Source organism: Dipodomys spectabilis, unplaced genomic scaffold, assembly GCF_019054845.1.
Source record: "Dipodomys spectabilis isolate Male_0828 unplaced genomic scaffold, ASM1905484v1 ptg000137l, whole genome shotgun sequence".
NCBI lineage: Eukaryota > Metazoa > Chordata > Mammalia > Rodentia > Heteromyidae > Dipodomys > Dipodomys spectabilis.
Genome location: NW_024870814.1, coordinates 8,631,921 through 8,659,087, shown reverse-complemented (window position 1 = coordinate 8,659,087; position 27,167 = coordinate 8,631,921). Strand labels below are relative to the sequence as shown.

Genomic DNA, 27,167 nt, shown 5'->3' with positions numbered 1-27,167 from the left:
TAAGTGGCTGTGAATGTGAAATTCTTAAGGACAAAGAAGAAGTCAGAAATAGAGGTCCAAAGAGCTCAGACACAGAGCAATCCTTAGGCAACATTGTACATAGATGAAAGCCTGCTGGACCCTGGAGGGAGTCCACTATTTAGAAGTCAAAAGGACAGGGGACAGGAATTGAACTATGAGTCATGTTTCAGAACCAGGACGCTGATTGAAAAACATCTTTTCAATTTTGAAATGTAACATCAATGTGTTAAATGAAGAGAAATTTTTTCATAGTATCTCTAGAGTTAGCTCTAGAGGCTGAGAGTTGAAAATCAACAGTTTGGAGCCAGTCTTGGCAGACAAATCTAAAAATCTCTTATCTCCAAACAACCAGGGAAAAAGGTAGAAGTGGAGGCATGGCTCAGGTGGTAGAGTGCCAGTCCTGAACTGAAAAGCCAAGTGAGAGCTGAGCAATAAGATGTCTTCAGTTGAATGCCAGCGCAGGTAAGGGGTGTGGGGGAGGTGGGACGTTGGCCCTTGCTGCCCCCTCAATGTCTAGGGAGGATTATTGTTCATCCTCTTTCCTCTTTCAAAAACGCCTTCAATATTCCGTCTTCCACAACTCATTTAGTACAGTAACTTCAGAACTGCATTCAAAAACTCAAGTATAAAGTCTTTGAAGAACTTTTCCTACCATTTTTATATTTAAAGGCCACTCAGAGCTTTTGCCTAGCTCATTCACCTTGATTTCTAGTACTCCTCCAAACCTTTAAATCCACCCTCCCACATACCTCCTTCAACCTATAGTCATAGACTATACCTGCTCTGTATATGGCAGCACCTCTGCTCTCTGGTACTCCAGGGTTTTCATTGCAAGTTTATCCAACAGCTGTCAATCTAGCCAGTAACTAGACACAGTGCCAGAAACACAGCCAAACAAAAGGCTCAGAATTAAATTAGAGTTCAAATACTGTAGAGCCATGGTACAAAACAGTCCCAACTGACCTTTTTGCCTTGTTTTGTTTGTTTTGCTTGCTCCTTTACTTGTACAGGAACCCACTATATACCTTAGGGTGCCCTTGAACTTGAGATCTTCCTGAGTGCTGATATTAGAGGTTGAACTAGCCTCAAAGCCCTTACTGACATTTCCTCAGTAACTAAATACAATCCTATAGTATATGCAAAGAAAATGTCCAGCTCCAATGTGGCGCTGTGACTGTCCTGTGTTGGATTTGTTGGAACTATTAATTTCCCATTTTCCCTCTTCAAGTCACAGAAACTGTGGTAAATTACTACATAAAGAGGCTTCTTACTGAGTTTTCCTCTAAGAACTGTCAATGCAAAAGGATCTAAGAAACGTGTATGTGCCTCTTCACTTTCTGTTGGGCACTGCAAGTTTTCTTGCCCAGAAGTCAGGGCACACAGATTCTCAGGAAGATGGAAGAAGTGCACAAGTCCAGGGCTGTGTGGGGTGCAATCAGCTGGACAGACTCTGAAAGATAGAAATTAAAGACTCAGGAGTATTATACTCCTTTTCTTGGCTCTAAAAGAAATAATCCAATTTCTGACCTCCTTTAGCTCAGACATGCTGTCACATTCTTAGCTTTGTGCACACTTATCAATCATGACCCAGACTTCCACCATCATCTCCTTTCTCTGGCATTCCTTACTCAACACTATAAGGAACCTTGGGATGACTTCAGCCTCACTCAGACAATGCAAGCAATTCATCCTATTTTAACAAACATGTTTAACCCAATCATATCTCCAAAATCATTTTGGATAAACATGGCATAATTCATAGGCTAAAGATATTTGACCACGGATTTCTCTTGAGGAGTAGATGGCATTCACATCTAAAAACAATTACTATACAACAGCCAAGGGTCTCATATCTAAAATATACTTAGAACTCAAAAAATTAAATCCCCCAGCAACAAATCCTCAAAGAAACAACTGCCCCATTAATAAGTGGGCTAAAGACAGCAGAGTTTCTGTGACGTACAGGGCAGTTTCTTAGAATCTTGTGACTATAGTTGTTGAATAGGTGTGTGGGAGGGTGGATTTAAATACTGAGGAGAGCAGTAGAAATCAAGACTGATATACTAGGCAAAAGTTCTGAGTGGCCTTGTTTTTTATATATGAAAATGATGGGACAAGTTCTTCACAAATACTCTGAATTTTGAAAGCAGTTCTGAAGTTGTTGTGCTAAATGACTTGTAGAAGGCAAAATATTCAAGGTATTTTGAAAGAGTAAGGATGATGAACTATAATCCGCCTTAGACTTTGAGGTTCATGATGCTGACCAGCAGGGGGCAGCAAGGGCCAACATCCCACCACCTCACAACCCCTCCCTGTGCTGGGTTCAACTGAAGATGTGTGTGTGTGTGTGTTTGTGTGTGTGTGTGTGTGTGTGTGTGTATCTGTGAGTGTATTTATATATGTGTGTGTGTGTGTATAGATATATATATATATATATATATATAGTAAAAATAATGTACAGAAGGGTTACAGTTACATCAGTAGGGTAATGAGTACATTTTCTATCTAGCATTGTTACTTCCTCCTTTGTTTTTCCCCTACCATCTCTTCCTTCCTCACCTCCCTAACTCATCCTTGTCCCCGAAATTGTAAAGTTATTTTCAACATAGTGTCTTGTACATCTCATTCTTACAATGGGTCAACTTGTGTCCTTATTTAAGCATTTTGTTATATCCCTTCTCCCCAAATTAGAAAAATGAATATATAAGATACAGGACACCCGAATCAGATACAGTGAAAACAGCGGTTATACCATGGGGAAAGAACATACAAAAGAAACAAAAAAATTACATAGTGTCTTGTAAGTACTTTAAAAACAATAGCAGGAAAGACAAAAAGCAGTTGTGACCCTGTCGTAGGGTTCATTTCACTCAACATCATCTTATATATTCATATTACATAGCTTTTGACCATTTTTGCTTGTCCTAGACATTTATTAGTCATTGGAGATGAGGGAAACCATGGGACCTATGTTTCTTTGGGCCTGGCTTACTTCACTTAATATAATTTTTTCCAATTCTTTCCATTTCCTAACAAGTGGGCTGATGTCATTCTTTCTGATGTAGGCATAGAATTCATATATATGTGTGTGTGTGAGTGTGTGTGTGTGTGTGTGTGTGTGTGTGTGTGTGTGTGTGTGTTTATTTAAATATATATATACATATATATGCATATCTTGATCCATTCATCTACTGAGGGGCATCTGGGTTGGTTCCATATCTTAGCTATGGTGAATAATGTTGTAATAAACATAGTTGTGGTAGTAGCTTTTGTATGTTCTTGTTTGTGATCATTTGGGTAAATGCCCAAAAGTGGGATTACTGGGTCATAGGGGAGCTCTATGTGGAGTCTTTTGAGGAACCTCCATACTGCTTTCCAAAGTTGTTGAACAAATTTCCCATCAACAAGGCAATAGGGTTCCCTTTTGGCCACATCCCCTTCAGTATCTGTTCTTATTACATTTCTTGATTAGCTAGCAAGATCAATAGAAAGCCCACGGACTGGGAGAAGATCTTCACTACCCATACAACAGACAAGGGTCCCATATCTAAAATATACTTCAAACTCAAAAAATTAAATCCCTCAACAACAAATCCTCAAAGAAACAAGTGCCTGATTAATAAGTGGGCTAAAGATTTAAAGAGAGGTTTCTCTGAAGAGGAAATAAGAATGGCCATTAGACACATGAAAAAATGCTCAACCTCTCTAGCCATAAAAGAAATGCAAATCAAGACAACATTGAGATTCTACCTCACCCCTGTTAGAATGGCTATAATCAACTGATGACCACTTGTTGGTCAGCTCTCACTTGGATTTTCAGTTCAGGACTGACACTCCACCACCTGAAACATGCCTCCATTTCTATCTTTTTTCCTTGGTTATTTGGAGATAAAAGATTCTTAGATTTTTCTGCAAAGACTGGCTCCTGTTGATTCTCAACTCTCAGGCTCCTGTGTATTTATCTATGCATATAGATGGTAAGTTGTTGGTGTATGGCCCACTTGAGTGAGTGTGTGTGTGTGTGTGTGTGTGTGTGTGTGTGTGTGTGTGTGTGTGTTTACAATTCATTTTCCAGATCTTCAACTTGCTCAATGATAGTTGTGAACTTCTGCATAAAAACATGTGGACCATAAATGTCAACCTACTAAGAAAAACATTTCTCTACATTCAACACATTGATTTTACAAATTTAAAAGATGTTTTTATCACTCTCCTGGTTCTGGGACATTACTCATATAGTTCAATATCTCTAGAGTTAGCTGCTCATTCTCAGGGTCCATGCTAGGTGTCCCCTGTCCTTTTTGATTTCTACATAGTGGACTCCCTCCAGGGTCCAGCAGGCTTTCGTTTATGTACAATGTTGCCTAAGGATTGCTCTGTGTCCCAGCTTTGGACCTCTAGTTCTGACTTCTTCTTTGTCCTTCAGATTTTCACATTCACAGCAACTTAAGGAACATTCACAGTCAGAGACCACAAAATTCTAATGGTTTCCTCTTGAAGTCCTGATTCCTATCTGTTTTCCAAACTTGCTTTCTGTTGGTCTGTCCTTTCCCAGAAATATCATTTTAAATTCTCTATTTTCCCTGGTTCAAGCACATGCAGCAGTCATCTTTGATTTTTTCTTTTTCTAGCACCTCACCTCTAATATGCCAGCAAATAAATGTATTTGTTTTGTGTTTAAAACATGGAGAGCTCTGGCCTTCTTTCAGCATAGTCATCGTGGAGTTTAAAGCCCTGAGTAGGCAGATGTATTTTCACGTGGATGTTCTTTTCAAGGGAAATTAAAATGGGACTGTTAAATTTATTTGGTAAGCTTTTTCAGAGTCCCCAAATTGTTCAATTAGTATACACTGTCCCTGTGATGAATCTCTTTATTCTTACCCAGTGGTGGTCCTGGAAGATTTTCAAAATTAAGGAACACGTCTCCCTGGTGAAGTTGCCAGATGTCATGAAGGTTGATTTGAGTTGGGGACTACACTGCTTATCATTTGAAGTAGTAAATTTTTCTTTTCAATGCAGAAGGCCAAGGGCCAAGTGGAGCATAATCCTAATAGATGTTAGTGAGTCTTCATGAAGAATTATCCATATATTTCTTGGTGGATTGTGATCAATTGCTGTGAGATGAATCTCTGAGAAGGCGCCTATCCCCTTTCCATGGTAGTTATGCCGGGGGATTCTGGAATATTCTGATCACTAAATTGCATTGCCTTGAATATAGATAATGTGTGAATCAGGTGTCACAAGACACAGAAACCAGCCCTAACAGCTGTAACTATAAAAGAAATTTGTGAAAAAAAATGTATTGGAAAATAAGAATCAAAATAAAACAGTAAATTGAGAGGATGAGTGGAGCGAGATAGGGAGAATTATGAAATGGATGACACTGATCAAAATGCACTGTTGAACTGACCTGTTATATGAGAGCCCCTCATATAACTACTTAGCAATAATAAAAAAAGGAAAACAAAAAATAAAGGATTATATTTATACTGGTTACTTCACCACACTTGTTAGCTTTTTGTTAAGATGACTAAACAGCAGTTGTGAAGAGAAAGGATCCATGTTGGCTCATGCTTTTGGAGGTTCCAGTCTGCTGGTGGCATACAAGAGGATGAAGGGAGACTGTAAACAAATGGGGAAACAAGATTCAGCCCTGAAAATATATTTCAAGTGTAATAAATATATACTTCCATTAGTCAGTGTCAAATTAAATATTTTCCATTGCATCTGACAAGACAGGGACATTATGGGAAATGAAAAAACACAGACACTTTTCACTGCTCTCGCTCAAATTTTGTCTTGTGCATTTTTCTTTGAGGTTAGGATAAATCGTATCATTTCCTCAGAGCCTTAAAGCAACAAATCTTGCTCTTGAAGCATTGTGGACCACGAGTGGTACATGTGTGTTCTGCTCCACATTCTCTTCATGATCCAGTCAGACAGAGTGTGATAATCTTGTATTTGTGACATCTACCATACAAGGCCCTCTCAGTTGCTGCTAGGAACTTTCTTTCTTTCTTTTTTTCCTTCCCTCATTCCTTTTTTCCTTCCTTTCTTTTTCTCTCTGTATTTCTCTCTTCCTCACTTCCTTCCTTTTCTCTTTTTTATCTCTCCCTTCCTCCTTTCTTCCCTCCCTTCCTCTCTTCTGTTCTTCCTCTCCTCCTTCCTTTCTATCTCCCTTCTTTCCTTTCTTTCTTTCTTTTCTTCTTTCTTTTTCTTTCTTCTTTCTCTCTCATTCTCTTTCCTTGCCTCTATTTTTTCCTTCCTTGCTACTTTCCTGCCTATTTAATGGAATTTGTATAAGTCATTACAATTGGCCACAATAGTGTGTGTGTGTGTGTGTGTGTGTGTGTGTGTGTGTGTGTGTTATTCAATAATACAGAAGGCCCACAGAAGAAGTGGTTCTTTTCTCTGACCCCAAGTTGAGTGACATCATCTACCTAGAGATATCATTGATCATCACTCTAAATTCAGGTTTTCTATTCCACAACAGTTAGAGAACTGGGTTCATCATCCTGGTCTACACGGATTCCAGGCTGTATTTTCCTGATTCACCAAGTTGTGCATCTGGGATAGCTGTGTTTTTTCCAAGGACTTCTCCAAGTGGAGGATGAACAACAATTTGCCTCTTGTCTGTGGCTCAGGTCGTCATTCCTGTAAATCACATATTTCCCAATGGCGGGGAAACTACTTTGCCTTTCCAACCAGTTTATGTACCTCCATAAAGTTTTATCTGTAGTATTGCAATTCCAGAATTATCTAAGTACACCCAGGATAAAGCACTTCACCTACATTCACAACCCAACTATTTTCTTTTTGTTTGGGGGGAGGGGGCGTACGGTCATGGGGCCTGATCTCAGGGCCTGGGCGCTGTCCCTCAGCTTTTCAGCTCAAGGCTAGCGCTCTACCACTTGAGTCACAGCACCACTTCTGGCTTTTCTTTTGCTTATGTGGTGCTGAGGAATAGAACGCAGGCCCTCAAGTATGCAAGGCAAGGGCTCTACCACTCAGCCACCATCCCAGCCCTAACCCAACTATTTTTATGCAGAGCCTAAGGTGAAACTAGGTGGGTTATGGACATAACTTCACATGCTTAGTGCTTGTGTGGTGCCAATCCAGTACCTTAGCCTCTCTTTGCCTCAGTGTCCTTATCTGTGTAACTGTTAGAATAATTTTACTAGGCTGAGGTTGCAGCTTAACTGGGAGTATGACAGCCTAGTGAGCTCAAGGCCCTGATTTCCAACCCCAGTACCACAAAGTTGACCAGCTTCACAGTATATTTGATGTATGGCCATGATAGACTACAGTCCTGTATTTTCAGTCTCACATGGCTTCCAGTGATATTTCAGCTTAATTGAGAATAACTTCCTCAGACTTTTCATCATAAATACCCAAATTTTTTAGCTTTTTTCCCCTTCACATTGTCAAAATTTGTCTTATGAAAGGGAGAAATTCTCCTTGTTCTCCTCATCCTCTACTCCCTCCTCCTCCTTTACTTCCTCCTCCTTTCTTTAAAATATCCATTTTGAACAAGTTAAATATTGCACAAATGGAAAGCCATTTTAAAAATAGATGACTTTAAAATAATCTATGTTGAGCCATATAATTCACCATTCTAAAAAGATTAAGAAAAAGATATTATGAGTATAGTAGTTGAAACTGTTTCTAGGGCTATGAAGGTGGGTCAGTGGTAGAGTGCTTGCCTTGCATGCATGAGGCCCTGGGTTTAATTCCTCAGTACCACATAAGCTGTGGCTCAAGTGGTAGAGCTCTAGCCTTGAGCTGAAGAGCTGAGGGACAGCACCAAGGCCTAGAAGTCAGGTCTCAAGACCGGACCAAAAAAAGAAAAAAACAAAGTGTTTCTAAAAGTTAACAAATATACTCAGAGGTGAAATACTTCACATTTTCCCATCTAACTGTATTAAATGCTGAAATATTTACTATCACTTCCTCATTTACAAAAGTATACAGGATGTCCTCCTCCAAATTCTATAATGGAAGAAAAAAAGACATTACATTGGGGGGCTGGGAAGGTGGCTCAGTGGTAGAGGTCTTGCCTTGCATGCATGAGACCCTGGATTCAATTCCTCAACACTACATGTGCAGAAAAAGCCAGAAGTTGCACTGTGGCTCGTGGTAGAGTGCTAGCCTTGAACTGAAGAGCTCAGAAACAGTGCCCAGGCCCATGATTCAGGCCCCAGGACCAACAACAACAACAACAAAAAGAGACAGTACATTGGAAACTGAAGTAGCAAGGTATCTTTATTTGCTGAGGAAATTAGTACAAATATATTGAGGCTTATTAAAACCAATTAACTTAGTTATGACACAGTTCCAGGAAGATGGCAGAGGAGAAGCTGTAGGCTAAACAAGTTCTCACATTGAAAGCAGTTTTAGTGTTCCAGTGAACGGTCCTAAGCCAGAGAATCACACCAAGTGTGCCATCACAGTACAAAGAGTTAGGCCAGAGAGGGAAAATCCCAGATCCTCTGGGACACAGCAAAGGCAGTACTCAGGGGCAAGTATATAGCTCTGATTTCCTACATCAACAAATTGGCGAGGGACTGGGAAGGTAGCTCAGTGGTAGAGCGCTTGCCTTGCATGCCTGAGGTCCTGGGTTCGATTCCTCAGCACCACATAAGCAAAAAGAAAAAAGCCAAAAGTGGCACTGTGGCTCAAGTGGCAGAGCACTAGCCTTGGGCTGAAGAGCTGAGGGACAGTGCCCAGGCCCAGAGTTCAGGCCCCACGACCAGACCAAAAAAAAAAATAAATAAAAAACAAATTGGAGAGTTCTGAAACCAACAATTTAATGAGACATCTGAGCCTCCTTGAAAGAGAGCAGCAAGATAAACCTAATCCAGTAGAGGGAAAGAAATAATTAATATTAAATTAGAATTAAATTAATTAGAATCCAAAAAACCAGAGGAAGAATCAATAGAAAAAAGAGTTGGTTCTTCAAAATAATAAACAAAATTGACAGGCCCTTAGCAAATCTTATCAGAAAAAGAAGAGAACACACCCAAATAAATAAACTCAGAGATGAGAATGGAAACATCACCACAGAAACAACCAAGACTCAGAACATTATAAGGGAATACTTCTCAAAACTTTATGCTAATAAGTTTGAGAACTTGGCAGAAATGGACCTTTTCCTAGCGAATATTGACATGTCAAAAGTAAACTAAGATGAGTTAAACCATCTTAACAGGCCCATATCAAGCATTGAAATAGAAACAGCAATAAGAGACCTTTCATCTAAGCAAAGAACAGGACCAGATGGCTTTACAGCAGAATTCTACAAGGCCTTCAAAGCAGAGCTCACACCAATACTCCTCCAACTCTTCAATGAAATTGAAAGAGAAAATTCACTACCAAACTCTTTCTATGAAGCCATCATAACCCTCATCGCAAAACCAGGCAGGGACTCATCAAAGAAAGAGAACTATAGACCCATTTCTATGATGAACATTGATGCAAAATTTCTCAACAAAATTTTGGCCAATCGACTTCATCAACTCATCCAAAACTTCGTACACCACGAACAAACAGGATTCATTTCAGGAATGCAAAGCTGGTTCAATATACGCAAATCAAATCATATATTTCATCACATCAACAAGAGCAATGATAAGAACCACATGGTTATCTCAATAGATGAAGAAAAGCATTTGACAAGATCCAACACCGCTTTATGATGAAGGTTCTGGAAAAACTAGAAATCCATGGAACATTCCTCAATACAGTAAAGGCTGTATATGACAAACCTACAGCCAGCATTACATATAAGGGTGAAAAACGAAAGCTATTTCCTCTTAACTCAGGAATGACACAAGGATATCCACTCTCTCCACTTCACTTCAACATAGTATTAAAATGCCTAGCTACCTCAATAAGACAAGATACAAACATAAAGGGGAACCAAATAGGGAAAGAAGAAGTAAAACTCTCCCTCTTTGCAGAAGACATGATCTTGTATTTAAAGAATCCCATAGACTCCACTCACAAATTACTCAAGCTGATTCAAAACTTGGGCAAAGTAGCAGGGTATAAAATTAACCACCAAAATCAATGGCTTTTCTGTATGTCAACAATGAGAAAAGTGTGGCTGAAATTAGGAAAGCAACTCCATTTGTAATAGCCCCACAAAAAATAAAATACCTAGGAATTAACTTAACCAAAGAAGTGAAGGACCTCTATGATGAAAACTTAAAAAACAAATCGAAACAGAGCTTAGAAAGTGGCAAAAACTCCCATGCTCCTGGATTAGAAAGATCAACATCGTGAAAATGGCAATATTTCCCAAGGCTATCTACAAATTCAACGCGATACCTATCAAAATTCCAAGCTCATTCTTCAAGGAAATAGAAGAGGCAAACCAAAAATTCATATGGAACAATAAAAGACCCCGAATAGAAAAATGATACTCAACAGAAAGAACGCTGCTGGAGGAATATCAATACCAAATTTCAAACTCTACTACAAAGCCATAGTAATCAAAACAGCTTGGTATTGGCATAAGAACAGACCCCATGACCAATGGAATAGAATTGAAAACCCAGAAATGAACCTACAGACCTATAGCCATCTAATCTTTGATAAGGGAGCTAAAAAATAGAATGGAAGAAAGACAGCCTCTTCAGTAAATGGTGCTGGCAACATTGGTTAACTACTTGCAGAAAACTAAAGCTAGATCCTTATATATCACCCTGCACCAGAATCAACTCCAAATGGATCAAAGACCTAGGAGTCAAAGCAGACACTCTGAAAACATTACAGGATGGAAAAGGAGAAACCCTAGGCCTCCTTGGCTCAGGCCGAAATTTTCTGAATAGAGACCCGGAAACACAACAAATCAAAGAAAGGTTGGACAAATGGGATTGCATGAAGTTGCAGAGCTTCTGCATGGCAAAGGACATAGCTAGCAAGATCAATAGAAAGCCCACGGATTGGGAGAAAATCTTCACTAGCCATACAAAGGCAAGGGTCTCATATCTAAAATATACTTGGAACTCAAAATATTAAATCCCCCAACAACAAATCCTCAAAGAAACAACTGCCCAATAAATAAGTGGGCTAAAGACTTGAAGAGAAACTTCTCTGAAGAAGAAAGAAGGATGGCCAATAGACACATGAAGAAATGCTCAACCTTCCTAGCCATAAAAGAAATGCAAATCAAAACCACACTGAGATACCACCTCACCCCACTTAGAATGGCTATAATCAAGAACTCTAACAACAACAGATGCTGGAGGGGATGTGGACAGAAAGGAATCTTGCTGCATTGTTGGTGGGAGTGTAAACTTGTTCAACCACTTTGGAAAGTAGTTTGGAGGTTCCTCAAAAGACTCCACATAGAGCTCCCCTATGACCCAGCAATCCCACTTTTGGGCATTTACCCAAATGTTTACAGACCAGACCACACTAAAGCTACCAGCACAACTATGTTTATTGCAGCATTATTTACTATAGCTAAGATATGGAACCAAACCAGATGCCCCTCAGTAGATGAATGGATCAAGAAAATATGGTATATATACACAATGGAATTCTATGCCTCCATCAGAAAGAATGACATTGCCCCATTTGTTAGGAAATGAAAAGACTTGGGAAAAATTATATTAAGTGAAGTAAGCCAAGCCCAAAGAAACATAGGTCCATGGTTTCCCTTATTTGCAATATCTAGTATGTGTCTGAGTCAATCAGAAAAGGACAGATAAGGTGATGTTAGGGAAATGAACCCTAAGATATGTATTCAAATGTTTTTTTTTTCCTTCTTGCAATTGTTTCTAACACATTTATAAGATTATTTCTTTGTTGTTTTGTATGTCCCTCCCCCACATTATAACCCCTGCTTTCACTGTGTTTGATGTCAGTATAGTTTGTGGAAGGGAAGGGGAAAAACAAGTTGTTTAAATAGGCATGCAGATGGACCCATTGCAACAATGAGTAGTACAAGTCGTTATGTTGAAAACGAACTTTACAACTTTGGTGGGGGGTACAAGAGAGGATTGGGTGGGAGGCCTAGGGTAGGATGGAAAGGGATGGGAAGGGAAGACAAAGGAGGAGGCTACAATGCTTGATAAGAAATGTACTCATTATCTTGCCCATGTAATTGTACTCCTCTGTACAGTATGTTCACAAAAAATTAAAATTAAAAAAAGAAATGTACTCATTATCTTGCCCATGTAATTGTAACCGCTGTGTACAGTATTTTCACAATAAAAAATAAAAATAAAAAAAAGAACGATCTTCCTATAGCATTATTGGGCTAGAAGAGCATTTCAAGGTCATCCGGTCAAGTCAGTTACAATTTTATGTTGCCAGAATAACTTATTTCTTTAAAAAATAAAATTGTACATGTACAAGAAAAAAAAAAGAAAGGAAAAAAGAAAACATTGGCATTAGTCAGTTCTCCAGCTAATTGATTGCCTTTTTTCAGGACAATGAGGAAATGAGCGGTATGGCAAAACAGTTTCTGTGACACAGAGAATGAGGCTGGATTGTAAGACCTGGACTTGAACCAGAGCCCCTCAGATCACCATTGTACCCTTCACTGATACTCAACACATCCTCCTCTTTGCCAAAATCACATCTTAGGCATCTCAGAGGAAACATACATCCTAGGCCACCAGCTACCTTGTTGACATTAAAGACTCAGAATTCATGGGAAACCAATAGATTTTTTTCTTAAACTGCTATAAAATGCCTGATAAGAAGAGTTATTTGACTTTCCTACTGAATCTGGTCTTGAAACAGATGGAGTAGGCCCTCCTTTGTCAATATTGGAGAAAAAGATTCTCAGTCTAGAGCCTGGAACTCCAAACTGACAATCCTGAAGAGTTTTATGTCACAAGTCTGCCACAAGAGGGCAAACCAACCTCACAAGCAACAAAGCCCCAGAATTCAGATCATGAAAGACATACAGAGCAGGAGTGAGCTTCCTTCTTAGCAACATAAGACTGGCAAGCTTGCTGCACAGTTATCCTGGGGCTCATATGTCTTAGACACTAGTCGTATTGCCTTGGTGCTCTGCTTGTTTCTGAATATTTTCTACTTTATTCAATCTGTTATAAGCACACCTACACAATGATGCTCCTTTTTATTAGAATTCTTAGAATGGAGTGAAATCTCCAGTTCAACAGTGGACTGGTTGTGTGAGAAAACGTACTGCCCTCTGAGGTGCCACAAGCCATGTGCACACAGTCAGCATGAGTTGACCTTGTAAATTCTCAGTTGGACAGAACACATTGAAGGCTTAACCTTCTAAGAGATTCAGTGCAAGATAACTGAAGTGAATTATGAATGTATGTGAAAGCAACAGGAGATGGAAAGAATTTGAAATTTTAGTGCTGTCACAGATGCCTGTTTTTAGAATCTTTAACAATGAGGAAGAAATAACATAGCTATAAAAATTACACATGAATGACCAAGTGTGTAAGAAGTTGCTTGGATGAGAGACATTTGCTGACTCCTCATGACTAGTGAGAACAACATAAAGTCAGCCAGCCCCAGAGAGCAGGCAAAACTCTGAGTTCCTGATGACTTAGTCTCTCAACCTGGCCTTTCAGCTGGGGCCAATTCCAGTGAGTGAAAAGCATACTACTTCACTGAATCCAAAGCTACCACGAGGCAGGGCCTTTTTTACCCCAGGTTCTCAGCTCCATCACTCTGGAGGGTGACTGCTTCTTTTATAGCCCACAGCCAGAGTGTCAGTCCTGGACAAAGACTCCTGATCCAAATCTCTGTAGTTAATTCCAGTGCCTGAAAGTTTACCTCGGTCTTCACATCTCCACACTTGCTGATATGACCTGAATAATTAGCCAAATGATTTCATAGTCACCTTTTGGCTCGATTTCTGCCAAATTACTTCATAGTCACCATTTGGGCCTGACTTCTCCCAACCTCACCACAGTAAAGTTTCCATGACATCTGTCCTCTTCATCCCACTAAGATGCATTGTTCTGTGTCACTAAGACTCTCAGAATTCTTAAAGTGTGGGGTGGGCATGAGGAAGGCAAAAATGGCTTCTCTTGCTGTGAAACTTGGATAGGTCCAAGGAAAAGGCATGCTACGATATCTGATTGATCAAATTTCCATCCAGGGTTTATCCAGATCCAAAATGTTTCTTGAGGGATATTTTTACTGGTTTGAGAACAAATCAAGAGCCTCCTCCTCTCTCTCTCCTTCTCTCTCTCCCTCTCCTTCTCTATCTACTCTCTCTCTCTCTTTTTCTCTCTGTCTCCAAGAGATGTAAACAGCAATACTAGTATCTGGGCAGACATGATATTTCCACCTATTTGGAAAAAATAAAAGACCGGGAATGTACGGCTGTGTAGCAGTAATTTTGGTTGAAGTAATCATGTCCAGCATCAACACTTATCACTTCATCCTGATGAACTGTGAGAAGTAATAGTAAATGGCACAAAACGTGAGAGGTTTCCAATCAGAAAGCATACAGTCTATTTAGATACTGGAAATAAAAGACACCTCAAGTTTCAATGGTGGTAAATTTTTGTGTCATTATTTTGAAATCAGAGTAAATATGGATATGCAGATATTTCTTCATCTTATATTGTAATGGCCATGACTAAAACTGCCACAAAACTCTTGAATACATTCAGTATGCTTCATATCATCTGGTTACATAAAGAAATTAAACTGAAAGGTACCTTGCCTCACATTTATACTCTTAGCTACTCCATAGGCTGAGATGCAAGGATTGCAATTTGAAGCCAGCCCAGGCAAGAAAGTCCATAAGACTTTTACTTCCAATTAATCATCCAAAATCTTGAAGCAGTATAGCCGAATGGTATCCTTGAGTACAAAAATCTAAGAGAGGGAAAGTGGCACTCTGGCTCAAGCGGTACAGCATTCACCTTGAGCTGAAGAGCACAAGGACAGTGCCCAAGCCCAGAGTTCAAGCCCCACGATCGACAAAAAAGAAAGAAAAAATCTAAGAGAGGGCACCCAGGCACTTAGTTCGTGCCCCAAGAAGAGCACACAGAGAGACAGGCCGACAGACAGATAGACAGGCAGACAGACAGACAGATTGATGAATCATTTTACTCAGGTGCCTATGTGCTCTTGAGCATGAGATATGAGAATGGTTGCTCAAATACAGCCTGCATAAGAAAGTCACAAAATTCTTATATCCAATTAATAACCAAAAAGCCAGAAATGGAAGTGTGCCTCATGGGATAGAACATTAAACTTGAAGGAAAAAGCTAAAGGACAGCACCCAGAAACTGAGTTCAAAAACTGAGTGCAAAACCTAAAAGAAGGAAGGAAGGAAAGCAGGAAGGAAGGAAGGAAAGGAGGAGGGAAGGAAGGAAGAAAGGAAGGAAGGAAGGAAGGAAGGAAGGAAGGAAGGAAGGAAGGAAGGAAGGAAGGAAGGAAGGAAGGAAGGAAGGAAGGAAGGGAGAGAATACACAAAGAGGAAAGAAAGAACGAATCAAAGAAAAAGCAAAAGAAAGAAAGCAATTTTCACTGTATAAGTACTTGGTATGGAACCAGAAAGTGACTTTTTTTCCAGACAGAATTATTGATAGTGCATAAAAATCTAACTAGAAACAAGAATACGTTTCAATATATTTATGAAATACTCTATAAGTTGCTTCTGTGCATTATATATTCTGAAAATAGACTTTAAAATGTCTTCTACAGTCAAATGTCCTCCAGGGAGAATATTCTCTGCAGACAAATTCATGTTACCCTTGTCTGGTGTGGAAGCCAGGCCTGTGGTGACTCACTAAGTTGAGACAATCGTGCAGCTGTGTCCAGCCCTGCCCACCCACTGCTGATTTCCATGTGACCAGAGCACAGCCCACTGCCCTGAGCACTTCTTCATAGACTGCACACACCCTGTGCAGCAGTCAGTGCCTGTCAGCACACAGCATGGAAATGAGTGCTCCTGCTCAGCTCCTGGGGCTCCTGCTGCTCTGGCTCCCAGGTAAGGAAGGAAAATGCTAGGGAATAACTCAGCGTTGGATAATCAGGACTGTGTGGCACTTCAGGGAAGGCTTCTCATTACATGATTATCAAGCTAGATATTTGTGTTTATGTTTCCACTGCCAGGTGCCAAATGTGACATCCAGATGACCCAGACTCCATCCTCCCTGTCTGCATCTCCAGGAGACACAGTCACCATCAATTGCAGGGCCAGTCAGGGCATTAACAAGTATTTAGCTTGGTTTCAGCAGAAACCAGGGAAACCTCCTAAGCGGCTGATCTATTACACATCCAATTTGGACTCTGCAGTCCCATCCAGGTTCAGTGGCAGTGGATCTGGGACAGATTATTCTCTTACCATCAGCAGCCTGCAGCCTGAAGATGTTAGCACTTATTACTGTCTGCAGTATAATAGTTATCCTTCCACAGTGATACAAGTCATAACAGAAACCTCCCAAGGAAGCAGAAGTGAGAGGCTAGGCTACCCCAGCTGCTCCTGCAACCTCTACCTGCTGACAGTGCTTCTCAGATTCATCTCTGAGGGTCGCTTGAAAATTTTGGTAGAAGTGACAGGGAAGAATTCTCTCTTCTCAACCTTTCTGTCAGGAGAAGACAGAGTTTATGTATGTCAATGTCTCTCCTGATTCATTAGAGCCTACAAGCTGTGGCATAGGAGGAGTCTGTGAGAGCATTAATTAGGGTTCATTTGTAAAGTAGAAAGGAGCCAACTAATCCAAGTTGGTTATTTTTAATACATGAAATTTATTCTGAGCTACTGCCATTCCAAGACTGGGATATGTTATTCAGTAAAGCTAAGCACAGAAATGTTCCTTCAGACCCCAGATCATCTACCTGTGAAGATGCAGGTCTCCTCACCTAGGTCCTTGTCCTGTCTAGACACCCAGGGGAGATGTCAAATCTGCTTCTAGATGCCAGCAGGTGACCTCCAATTCCCCCTCTGCCCCAGAGTCTGCCTGCAAGTTTCAGCGCATTCTAAAACAGACTCTTTTTGAGGTTCATTTTTTTCCCTATGATTAAATGCTTTACTCTGTTTTAAATGCCTTGCCGAGCGTTTGTGGCTCACACCTGTAATCCTAGCTACTCTGGAGGTAGAGATCTGAGGATTATGGTTCAAAGCCAGCCGGAGAAAGAAAGTCTATGAGACTCTCATTTCCAAGAAACCACTAGAAAACCGGAAGGACCACTGTGGCTCAAGCTGTAGAGCGTTCTCCTTGATCTGAAGAGTGCAGGGACAGTGCCCAGGCCCAGATTTCAATCAGAGATCAGTGAAGTACTTTTCTGTTTTATATATTTTTATTGTAAAGATACTGTACAGAGGGGTTACAGTTATATGAATAAGGTAATGAGTCCATTTCCTATCAAGCCTTATTACCCCTCCTTTGTTTTTCCCCTACCATCCCTTTCCTCCACACCTTCCCAACTCCTCTCCCCCACACAAAGTTGTAAAGTTTTCAACATAGTGCCTTGTACATCTCACTGTTACAGTGAGTTAACCTGTATCCTTATTTCAGCATTTTGTTGTTTCCTTTCCCCTCCCCGCATTACAGAAGTGTATATACAAGATGCAGGCACCAGAATCAAATACAGTGAAAACAGGGGTCATACCATGCGGGAAGACAATGCAAAAGAAACAAAAAAAATCACATACTACATTATAAGTACATTAAAAACAACAGGAAGGAAGATAAAATCTCTTCTGTCCCTATCTTGGAGTTCATTTTGCTTAGCATGAGCAGTAATAGTAGACCTTTCACAGTGATATGAGCCATACCATAAAACTTCAGTGAAGCAGAAATGAGAGGTTGACCTGCCCCAAATGCTCCTCCTGTGCCTCAACCAGCTACCACAGTTTCTCACATGCAACCTGGCTCTGAACACTCTTGCAAGCTTTAGATTGAACTTTCTTCAAATGATCCTCTGTATCTCCATCTCTTTTCTTCCTCTGCTCCAGAAACATGGCCATGGCCATGAATCTTCTGATATGAAGGCATACTTTGGTATTCACACAGTAAAACTTAAGCCAGCCATGATTCTCCAAGCAGGAATTGTTTTGATACAGGAAATGAGTCTCATCACTAGCTTCCTAACTCCTGAGGTAACCAGTGAAGTTGGAACTAGGAGTATGGGATTCTCTGATTTCATGAAGCTGCCCTAGGGTCTGCATAATCCTGTGATTCTCTACCTTGTTAAAAAAAAAAAAAAAGCTATGGGAGGCTGCTGATTGCTGATGCTCTCACCTGCCCCAGCAACCTCTCCAGGTGATGCTGTAGGCCTCAGAACTGAGGCGTCAGCCTGCTTATGTCAATAAATACCAAGGTCTTTCCTGTTTTTCAAATATAATGAAAGGACCCCATGTGATGCAACTTTCAGGAAACCAGAGCTGGGATAAGGATTTTAAAAATGGGCTTCCACAAGCAATCCTAATGATCATAATGATGGATTGAGATACCTGACAATCCAGAATTGTTTCTTTTCCCAAACTCTTAGAAATATTCCACCTAAGTGCAGGCCCTAGAATTCACTTCCATTTGCTTCTAAGTTTTGTCTGGAGATCTGGGATCATAGGGAAAAAAAACTTTATTATGTTTTTGGGGAAACTACTAGAAGTTGGGAATTGTGTTGTTCATGATGCTACACAGCAGCAATAAGCAATTGAAAGAACTTTCTTATTTTTATTTTCTATTTTTTCCCCAGTCATGTGGCTTGAACTCTGTGCCTGGGTGCTATCTCTGAGCTCCATTTGCTTGAGGCTAGTGCTCTACCACTTGAGACACAACACCACTTCCAACCTTTTATGTGATGAACTGAAGATAAGAGTCTTACAGAATTTCCTGCACTGGCTGGCTTTGAACCATGATCCTCAGATCTCAGCTTCCTGTGTAGCTATGATTACAGGTGTGAGGCTCCAGTGCTCAGCAAAAGATTATTTGTTTGCTTGCTTGCTTGTTTGTTTAATTTGCTGGTCCTGAGGCTTGAACTCTTGGCCTGAGTACTGTCCTAGAGTTCCTTTTATCAGGGCTATCAGTCTACCACTTGAGTCATATCACCACCCCAGAAAGAACTTTCTTAATAAATACCACAATGTATAAAAATGGAAAACATATAACTTAGTTTAAAAATTATTTTCCTGGGCTGGGAATGTGGTTTAGTGGTAGAGTGCTTGCCTCATATTCGTTTGATTCCTCAATATGACATACACAGAAAAAGCCAGAAGTGGCACTGTGGCTCAAGTGGGAGAATGCTAGCCTTGAGCAAAAGAAACTCAGGGACAATGCCCAGACCATGAGTTCAAGCCACAGGACTGCCAAAAAAAATTATTTTCCTGATGTATGACAATGACTCAATCCTGGATTCCTAGCTACACAGGAGGTTGAAATCTGAGGATGAAGATTTGAAGCAAGCTGGGCAAGAAAGCCTGTGACACACTCATTTCCAAATAACTACTAAAAACTCAGAAGTGGCGATTGGCTAAAAGGGTAGAGTGCTAGACTTGAGCAAAAATGAAGATCAGAGACAGCATCCAGACCCTGAGTTCACACCCTAGTACTGGCACAAATACATGTGCGTATACCCACACACACACACACACATACACACACATACACACACACACACACACACACACACACATACTTATTTGCCTACTGATATTCAGAAACATTTACATTTGATGCAGTCCCATGTGCATGGGTTCAATTCCTCAGCATCACAATCGCAAAAAGGAAAAAACCAGAAGTGATGCTGTGGCTCAAGTGGTAGAGTGCTAGCCTTGAGCTGAAGAGCTGAGGGAAAACACCCAGGCCCAGAGTTCAGGCCCCCTGACCATACCCCCCCCCCAAAAAAAGACAGTATTCATCTCCAACTGTGAGTAGTACTATCAAATGGCACAAAGGTGACAACATGTGAGAGGTTTCTGATTAGGAGAATGTGCAGTCTATTTAGATTCTAGGGATAGAAGACATATAAAATTTCCGTGGTAGCAAATTTGTGAGCCATTATTGAGGAACTAGAGTGAAATTTGGCCAATCAAGAAATCTAAAAACAACAGATGCTGGAGGGGATGTGGCCAAAAGAGAGCATTACTACACTGTTGATGGGAGTGAAAACTTGTTCAACCACTCTGGAAAACAGTATGGAGTTTGCTCCAAATACTCCACATAGAGCTCCCCAATAAGCCAGTAATCACACTTTTAGGTATTTGCCCAAACAAGCACAAACAAGGCCATACTAAAGCAACCAGCACAACTATGTTTATCACAGCACAATTTACCATAGCTAAGATATGGAACCAACCCAGATATCCCTCAGTAGATAAATGGATCAAGAAAATGTGATATATATATATATATATATATATATATATATATATATATATATATATATATACACAATGGAGTTCTGTGCTTCCATCAGAAATAATGACCTTGCCCCATTTATAAGGAAATGAAAAGACTTGGGAAAAATCATATTAAGTGAAGTAAAACAGGCCCAAAGAAACCTAGCTCCATGGTTTCTCCCACTTGTGATAATTAGTGTATGTCTCAGATAGTCCTAGAAGAGAATCACAATAGCTCAATAATTATGTACATAGGATGCTAAGTGAGGCTGGGCAGGTGGCTCAGTGGTAGAGTGCTTCCCTTGCATGCATGAAGTTCGATTCCTCAGCACCACATAAGCAGAAAAAGCCGGAAGTGGCACTGTGGCTCAAGTGTTAGAGTGGTAGCCTTGAGCTGAAGAGCTGAGGGACAGTGCCCAGGCCCAGAGTTCAGGCCTCATGGCCGACAAAACAAGAACAACAAAAAAGATGATCCTAAGTGAAATGTACTCCATGATATGGAAACAAGGGGTTTTTCTTTGTTGTTGTTTTGGTTCTTAATATACTATGTGAAGTTATTTCTTTTTCTGGCATTTTTCTCTTTTTCCCCCTATGGTTTGATTTTGGTACCGTGTATCATATATGCATTTATCTGAATTAGCCAAGGAGCAGGGAGCAACAAAATGGTGAGATAAAGGACAAAAGGTGAACCAACACAACAGCAATATTCACAAGACAACAGGGGATATGGGGAGGAGTGAAAGTGGGAGAAAAACTAGAGAGGGAGTGACAATGTTTGACAAGAAGTGCACTCACTACCTTGCATATATAACTGTAACCCCTCTGTACATCACCTTGACAAAAAAATTAAATTTAAAAATAACTTGCTTCAACTTACATGGTAATGGTCATAACTAAAATTACCACAAAATACTTTTCAATAGGTTCAGTATGTTTCATATTGTCCTTTAAAGAAATTAAACAGCTTGACATCTGTGCCTCATGCTTGTAATTCTAGCTACTCAGTAGGCTGAGATCTAAGGAGTACAATTTGAAGCCAGCCCAGACAGTTAAGTCCATGAGATTCGTATTTCCAATTAATCATGCAAAATCTAGCAATGGACCTGTGGCTCAAGTGGTATAGCAGAGTGGTAGCCTTGAGCACAAAATTTGAGGGACAGTATTCAGGTCTTGAGTTCATGTTCCTACACACATACACACAGAAATGAAACATTTTAATTTTAGTCAGGTGTCGATGGCTAATACCTGTCATCCTAACTACTCATGAGTGTGAGGTCTTAGAATGGCTCTTCAAAGACAGCCTGCACAAGAAATTTCATGAGATTCTTTTTTTCTAATTAACCACCAAAAAACCAGAAACAGAAATGTGGCTCATGTGGTAGAGGATTACCTTGAGAGAAAAAGCTAAGAGACAGAATCCAGACCCTGTGTTCAAGCCCCAAGTACAAAAACTAAATGAAAATCAAAGAAAGAAAGAACTGAAATAGGAAAGAAAAGAAGAACAAAAGAAAGAGAGTGAGAGTGAGATAGATAAAAGCAGGAGGGAGAGATGAAAAAGGAAGAAAGAAAAAAGAAAGAAAGAAAGAAAGAGAGAGAGAGAAGGGAGAGAAGGGAGGGATGAAGGGAGAGAAGGAAGGAGGGAAGGAAAGAAGGAAGGAAGGAAGGAAAGAAGGAAGGAAAGGAAAGGAAGGAAGGAAGGACAGAAGGAATGAAGAAAGAAAGAAAGAAAGAAAGATAGAAAGAAAGAAAGAAAGAAAGAAAGAAAGAAAGAAAGAAAGAAAGAAAGAGAAAGAAAGAAAGAAAAGAAAGAAAGAGAAAGAAAGACAGAAAGACAAAGGAAGAAATATAATAATTTTCAAAGTATAAGCACTTGGTAAAAAGAACACAAGATGATTTTTTTCCAGTAAGAATTATTGAGTGAATTAAAGATCTAAAAAGACACAAGACTATGGTCCAATATATTTTTGAAATATGCTGTTATACCAGTTGCTTCTGGGCATTATACATTTTGAAAATAATCTTAAAAATGTCTTCTACAGTCAAAAGATCACCAGTGAGAAACATATGCTCTGCAGACAAATTTATATTTCTTTGAATGGTCTGGGACATCTGTGGAGGTAAGGCCTGTGATGAGAGAGGAGCCAATCCTGCAGCTGAGCCCGCCCTCCCACCCTGCTGATTTGCATGTGCCCATAGCTCAGCCTACTGCCCAGAACAGTGGACTGCTCTTAAAGGTTGTTTACACCTTGTGTGGAAGTCAGTCCCAGTCAGCACACAGCATGGACATGAGGGTCCCTGCGAAGCTCCTGGGGCTCCTCCTGCTCTGGCTCCCAGGTAAGGAAGGGCAGTACTGGGATTAACTCAGCTTTGTGCATCAGGGCTGTGGCACGTCAGGAAATTCCTCTTTTAACATGATTATCAAGATAGATATTTGTGTTTATGTTTCCACTGCCAGGTGCCAAATGTGACATCCAGATGACCCAGACTCCATCCTCCCTGTCTGCATCTCCAGGAAACACAGTCACCATCAATTGCAGGGCCAGTCAGGGCATTAGCAGTTGGTTAGCCTGGTTTCAGCAGAAACCAGGGAAAGCTCCTAAGCGGCTGATATATAGAGCATCCAATTTAGAATCAGGTGTCCCATCCAGGTTCAGTGGCAGTGGATCTGGGACAGATTACTCTCTTACTATCAGCAGCCTGCAGCCTGAAGATTTTGCCACTTATTACTGTATGCAGTATGATGTGTTTCCTCCCACAGTGATACAAGTCATAGCATAAACCTCCCAAGGAACCAGAAGTGAGAGGCTGGGCTGCCCCAGCTGCTCCTCCTTGTGCCTCCAACTGTTGACAGCGTTTCTCAGATGCAACTAGATTCTGAAGGTCATTTGAAGATGTTGGTCAAAGTAGCTTGGCAGAATTCTCTCTACTCTAACTCTCTGCAGCAGTATAAACATGCTAATGCCTCACCTGATGCAATAGATGACACAACTCACAGCATGGGAGGAGTCTGCAAGAGCATTAATTGGGGTTCATTTGGAAAGTGGAGACACGCTAGTTAATCCAAGCAGAAATAAATTGTAAGAAATAAATTAATTTACTTTTTAGTCCTCAAAATATTTGTACAGATTTCTTCTTCAATTCTCAATTTAATTTTTTATTTCTTGTTTTATAGCATTTGGAGGAGGACATCCTGTATAATTTTGTAAGTGAGGGAGTGATAGTAACCTTTCAGCATTTAATATCACTGATAAGAAATAATGTGAAATATTTCACCACTGAGTATAATATTTGTCATAGATTTTTACGTATGCTTTAAACCACTAAAGAATTTTCCCATTAGTTCTGTCTTCCTTAGACATGAGTAGCTTTTGAATTATCATGAATAGCTGTTGACTTTTAGAAATATTCTCAACTACTGTACTAATATTACCTTGTTTCTAATCTTGATAGAGTGGTGAATTATATGGCTTAACAGATTATTTTAAAATCACATATTTTGAAAATGGCTTTCCATTTGTGTAGTATATTTAACTTGCTCAAAAATGGAGTCTTTGAGAGAAGGAGGAGGAGGTAAACATGGAGGAAGAAGTGGAGGAGGAGAATAAGATGAATTTCTCCTTTAATATGACAAATTTGAACAATGTGAGGAAGAGAAAAGATGAAGTTCTTTTCATCTATAGTCACAAAGATAGGGTATAAAGATAATTGTGGAATTTAAATGATATTAATAAAGTTTTATGAAGGTGAATAAAACAGATGGAAAGAAATGATGACCTGAGCCACCGACAAGATGGGAAGTGCTGCTCCAACTCCACATGGAGATGACCTTGGAGAAAGCATGGCCATTGTGGTCCACAATGCTGCAAGAACAAGATTTGTTGATGCACAGCTATCCCATTTGGGGAAATGATATAATTTATCCTAACCTCAAACATAACTGTACAAGGCAAAACTCAAATGAGATGAGTGGAAAGTGTCTTTTTCCCACTTCCTATGGTACCCCTGTCTTGTCAGTTACAATGGAAAATGTTTAATTTTCCATGGAATAAATGGAAGCATACCTTTATTATATTTGAAAAATAAAATATTTTCAGGGTTAAATGTTTTATCCTCATTTATTTGCAATCTCCCAACACCCTCTTAATTGTGAAAGAGGAACTGTAACCTCAAAAACCATGAACAAAAATAGGACTTTGTTTTCATAACTGGTGTTTAGTCATCTTAACAGAAGCTAAGAAGAACAGTGAAGTAACCACAATAACTATTACCTTTTATTTTTCTTTCTCTTTCTATTTATTTATTTTATTATCTGTCAGTAGTTGTATAAGGGAGTTTATAAACTTAGCATGTAAGTTTATCGGTACGTTTTGATCAATGTCACCCATTTCATAATTCTCCCTATCTCACTCCACTCATCCTCTCAATTCACTGTTTCATTTTGATTCTTATTTTCCAATACATTTTTTCTCACAAATTTCTTTTATACTTACATCTGTTAGGGCTGGTTCCTGTGGCTTGTGACACCTGATTCACACATCAGCTATATTCAAGATAATACAATTCAGTGATCAGAATATTCCAGAATCCACCAGCATAACGACCATGAATAGGGAATAGGAATCTTCTCAAAGATTCATCCCAAACCAATTGATGACAGTCACCAAGAAATACATGGATAATTCTTCATGAAGATTCACTAACATCTCTTAGGTTTATGCTCCTCTTGGCCCTCTGCCGTCTGCATTGAAAAAAAATTTACTAGTGCAAGAGTTAAGCAGTGTAGTCCCCAACTCAAAACAACCTTCATGACATCTAGCAACTTCAACAAGAAAATTTGTTCCTTAATTCTGAAAATCTTTCAGGACCACCACTGGGTAGGTAAAGAGTAGAAAGATTCATCACAGTGACACTGTATACTAATTGAACAATTTGGGGACTCTGAAAAATCTTACTGAATGAATTAACAGTCCCATTTTAATTTCCCTTGAAAAGAATATCTGCCTACTCAGGGCTATATACCCCTGGATAACTGTGCTGAAAGAAGGCCAGAGCGCTCCATGTTTTAAACACAAAGCAAATATATTTATTTGCTGGCATATTAGAGGTGAGGTGCCAGAAGAAGAGAAAATCAAAGATGACTGCTGCATCTGCTTGGACCTGGGAAACCAGAAAATTTAGAATATTTCTGGGAAAGGGTAGAACAACAGAAAGCAAATTTGGAAAACAGATAGAAATCAGGACTTCAAGAGGAAACCATTCGAATTTTGTGATCTCTGACTGCAAATGTTCCTTAAGTGGCTGTGAATGTGAAATTCTTAAGGACAAAGAAGAAGTCAGAAATAGAGGTCCAAAGCTCAGACACAGAGCAATCCTTAGGCAACATTGTACATAGATGAAAGCCTGCTGGACCCTGGAGGGAGTCCACTATTTAGAAGTCAAAAGGACAGGGGACAGGAATTGAACTATGAGTCATGTTTCAGAACCAGGACGCTGATTGAAAAACATCTTTTCAATTTTGAAATGTAACATCAATGTGTTAAATGAAGAGAAATTTTTTCATAGTATCTCTAGAGTTAGCTCTAGAGGCTGAGAGTTGAAAATCAACAGTTTGGAGCCAGTCTTGGCAGACAAATCTAAAAATCTCTTATCTCCAAACAACCAGGGAAAAAGGGATAAGTGGAGGCAAGGCTCAGGTGTTAGAATGCCAGTCCTGAACTGAAAAGCCAAGTGAGAGCTGAGCAATAAGATGTCTTCAGTTGAATGCCAGCGCAGGTAAGGTGTGTGGGGGTGGTGGGACGTTGGCCCTTGCTGCCCCTTCAATGTCTAGGGAGGATTATTGTTCATCCTCTTTCCTCTTTCAAAAATGCCTTCAATATTCCGTCTTCCACAACTCATTTTGTACAGTAACTTCAGAACTGCATTCAAAAACTCGAGTATAAAGTCTTTGAAGAACTTTTCCTACCATTTTTATATTTAAAGGCCACTCAGAGCTTTTGCCTAGCTCATTCACCTTGATTTCTAGTACTCTACCCAACATTCCAATCCACTCTCCCACACACCTCCTTCAACCTATAGTCACAGGCTATACCTGCTCTGTACATGGCAGCACCTCTGCTGTCTGGTACTCCAGGCTTTTCATTGAAAGTTTATCCCACAGCTGTCAATCTAGCCAGTAACTAGACACAGTGCCAGAAAGACAGCCAAACAAAAGGCTCAGAATTAAATTAGAGTTCAAATACTGTAGAACCACGGTACAAAACAGTCCCAACTGACATTTTTGCCTTGTTTTGTTGGTTTTGCTTGCTCCTTTACTTGTACTGGAACCCACTATATACCTTAGGGTGCCCTTGAACTTGAGATCTTCCTGAGTGCTGATATTAGAGTTTGAACTAGCCTCAAAGCCCTTAATGACATTTCCTCAGTAACTAAATACAATCCTATAGTATATGCAAAGAAAATGTCCAGCTCCAATGTGGCGCTGTGACTGTCCTGTGTTGGACTTGTTGGAACTCTTAATTTCCCAATTTTCCTCTTCAAGTCACAGAAACTGTGGTAAATTACTACATAAAGGGGCTTCTTACTGAGTTTTACTCTAAGAACTGTCAATGCAAAAGGATCTAAGAAACGTGTATGTGCCTCTTCACTTTCTGTTGGGCACTGCAAGTTTTCTTGCCCAGAAGTCAGGGCACACAGATTCTCAGGAAGATGGAAGAAGTGCACAAGTCCAGGGCTGTGTGGGGTGCACTCAGCTGGACAGACTCTGAAAGATAGAAATTAAAGACTCAGGAGTATTATACTCCTTTTCTTGGCTCTAATAGAAATAATCCAATTTCTGACCTCC

General features: G+C 39.9%; 1 gene segment (V, D, J or C); it reads left to right on the top strand.

Moving 5' to 3' along the window:
• The first annotated feature begins 22,549 nt into the window (after nucleotides 1–22,549).
• On the top strand, nucleotides 22,550–24,371 carry LOC122116662. The segment is given in 3 exon segments: nucleotides 22,550–22,660; nucleotides 22,782–23,068; nucleotides 23,653–24,371. Coding segments are annotated over 3 exon segments (381 nt in total).
• The last annotated feature ends 2,796 nt before the right edge of the window (nucleotides 24,372–27,167 follow it).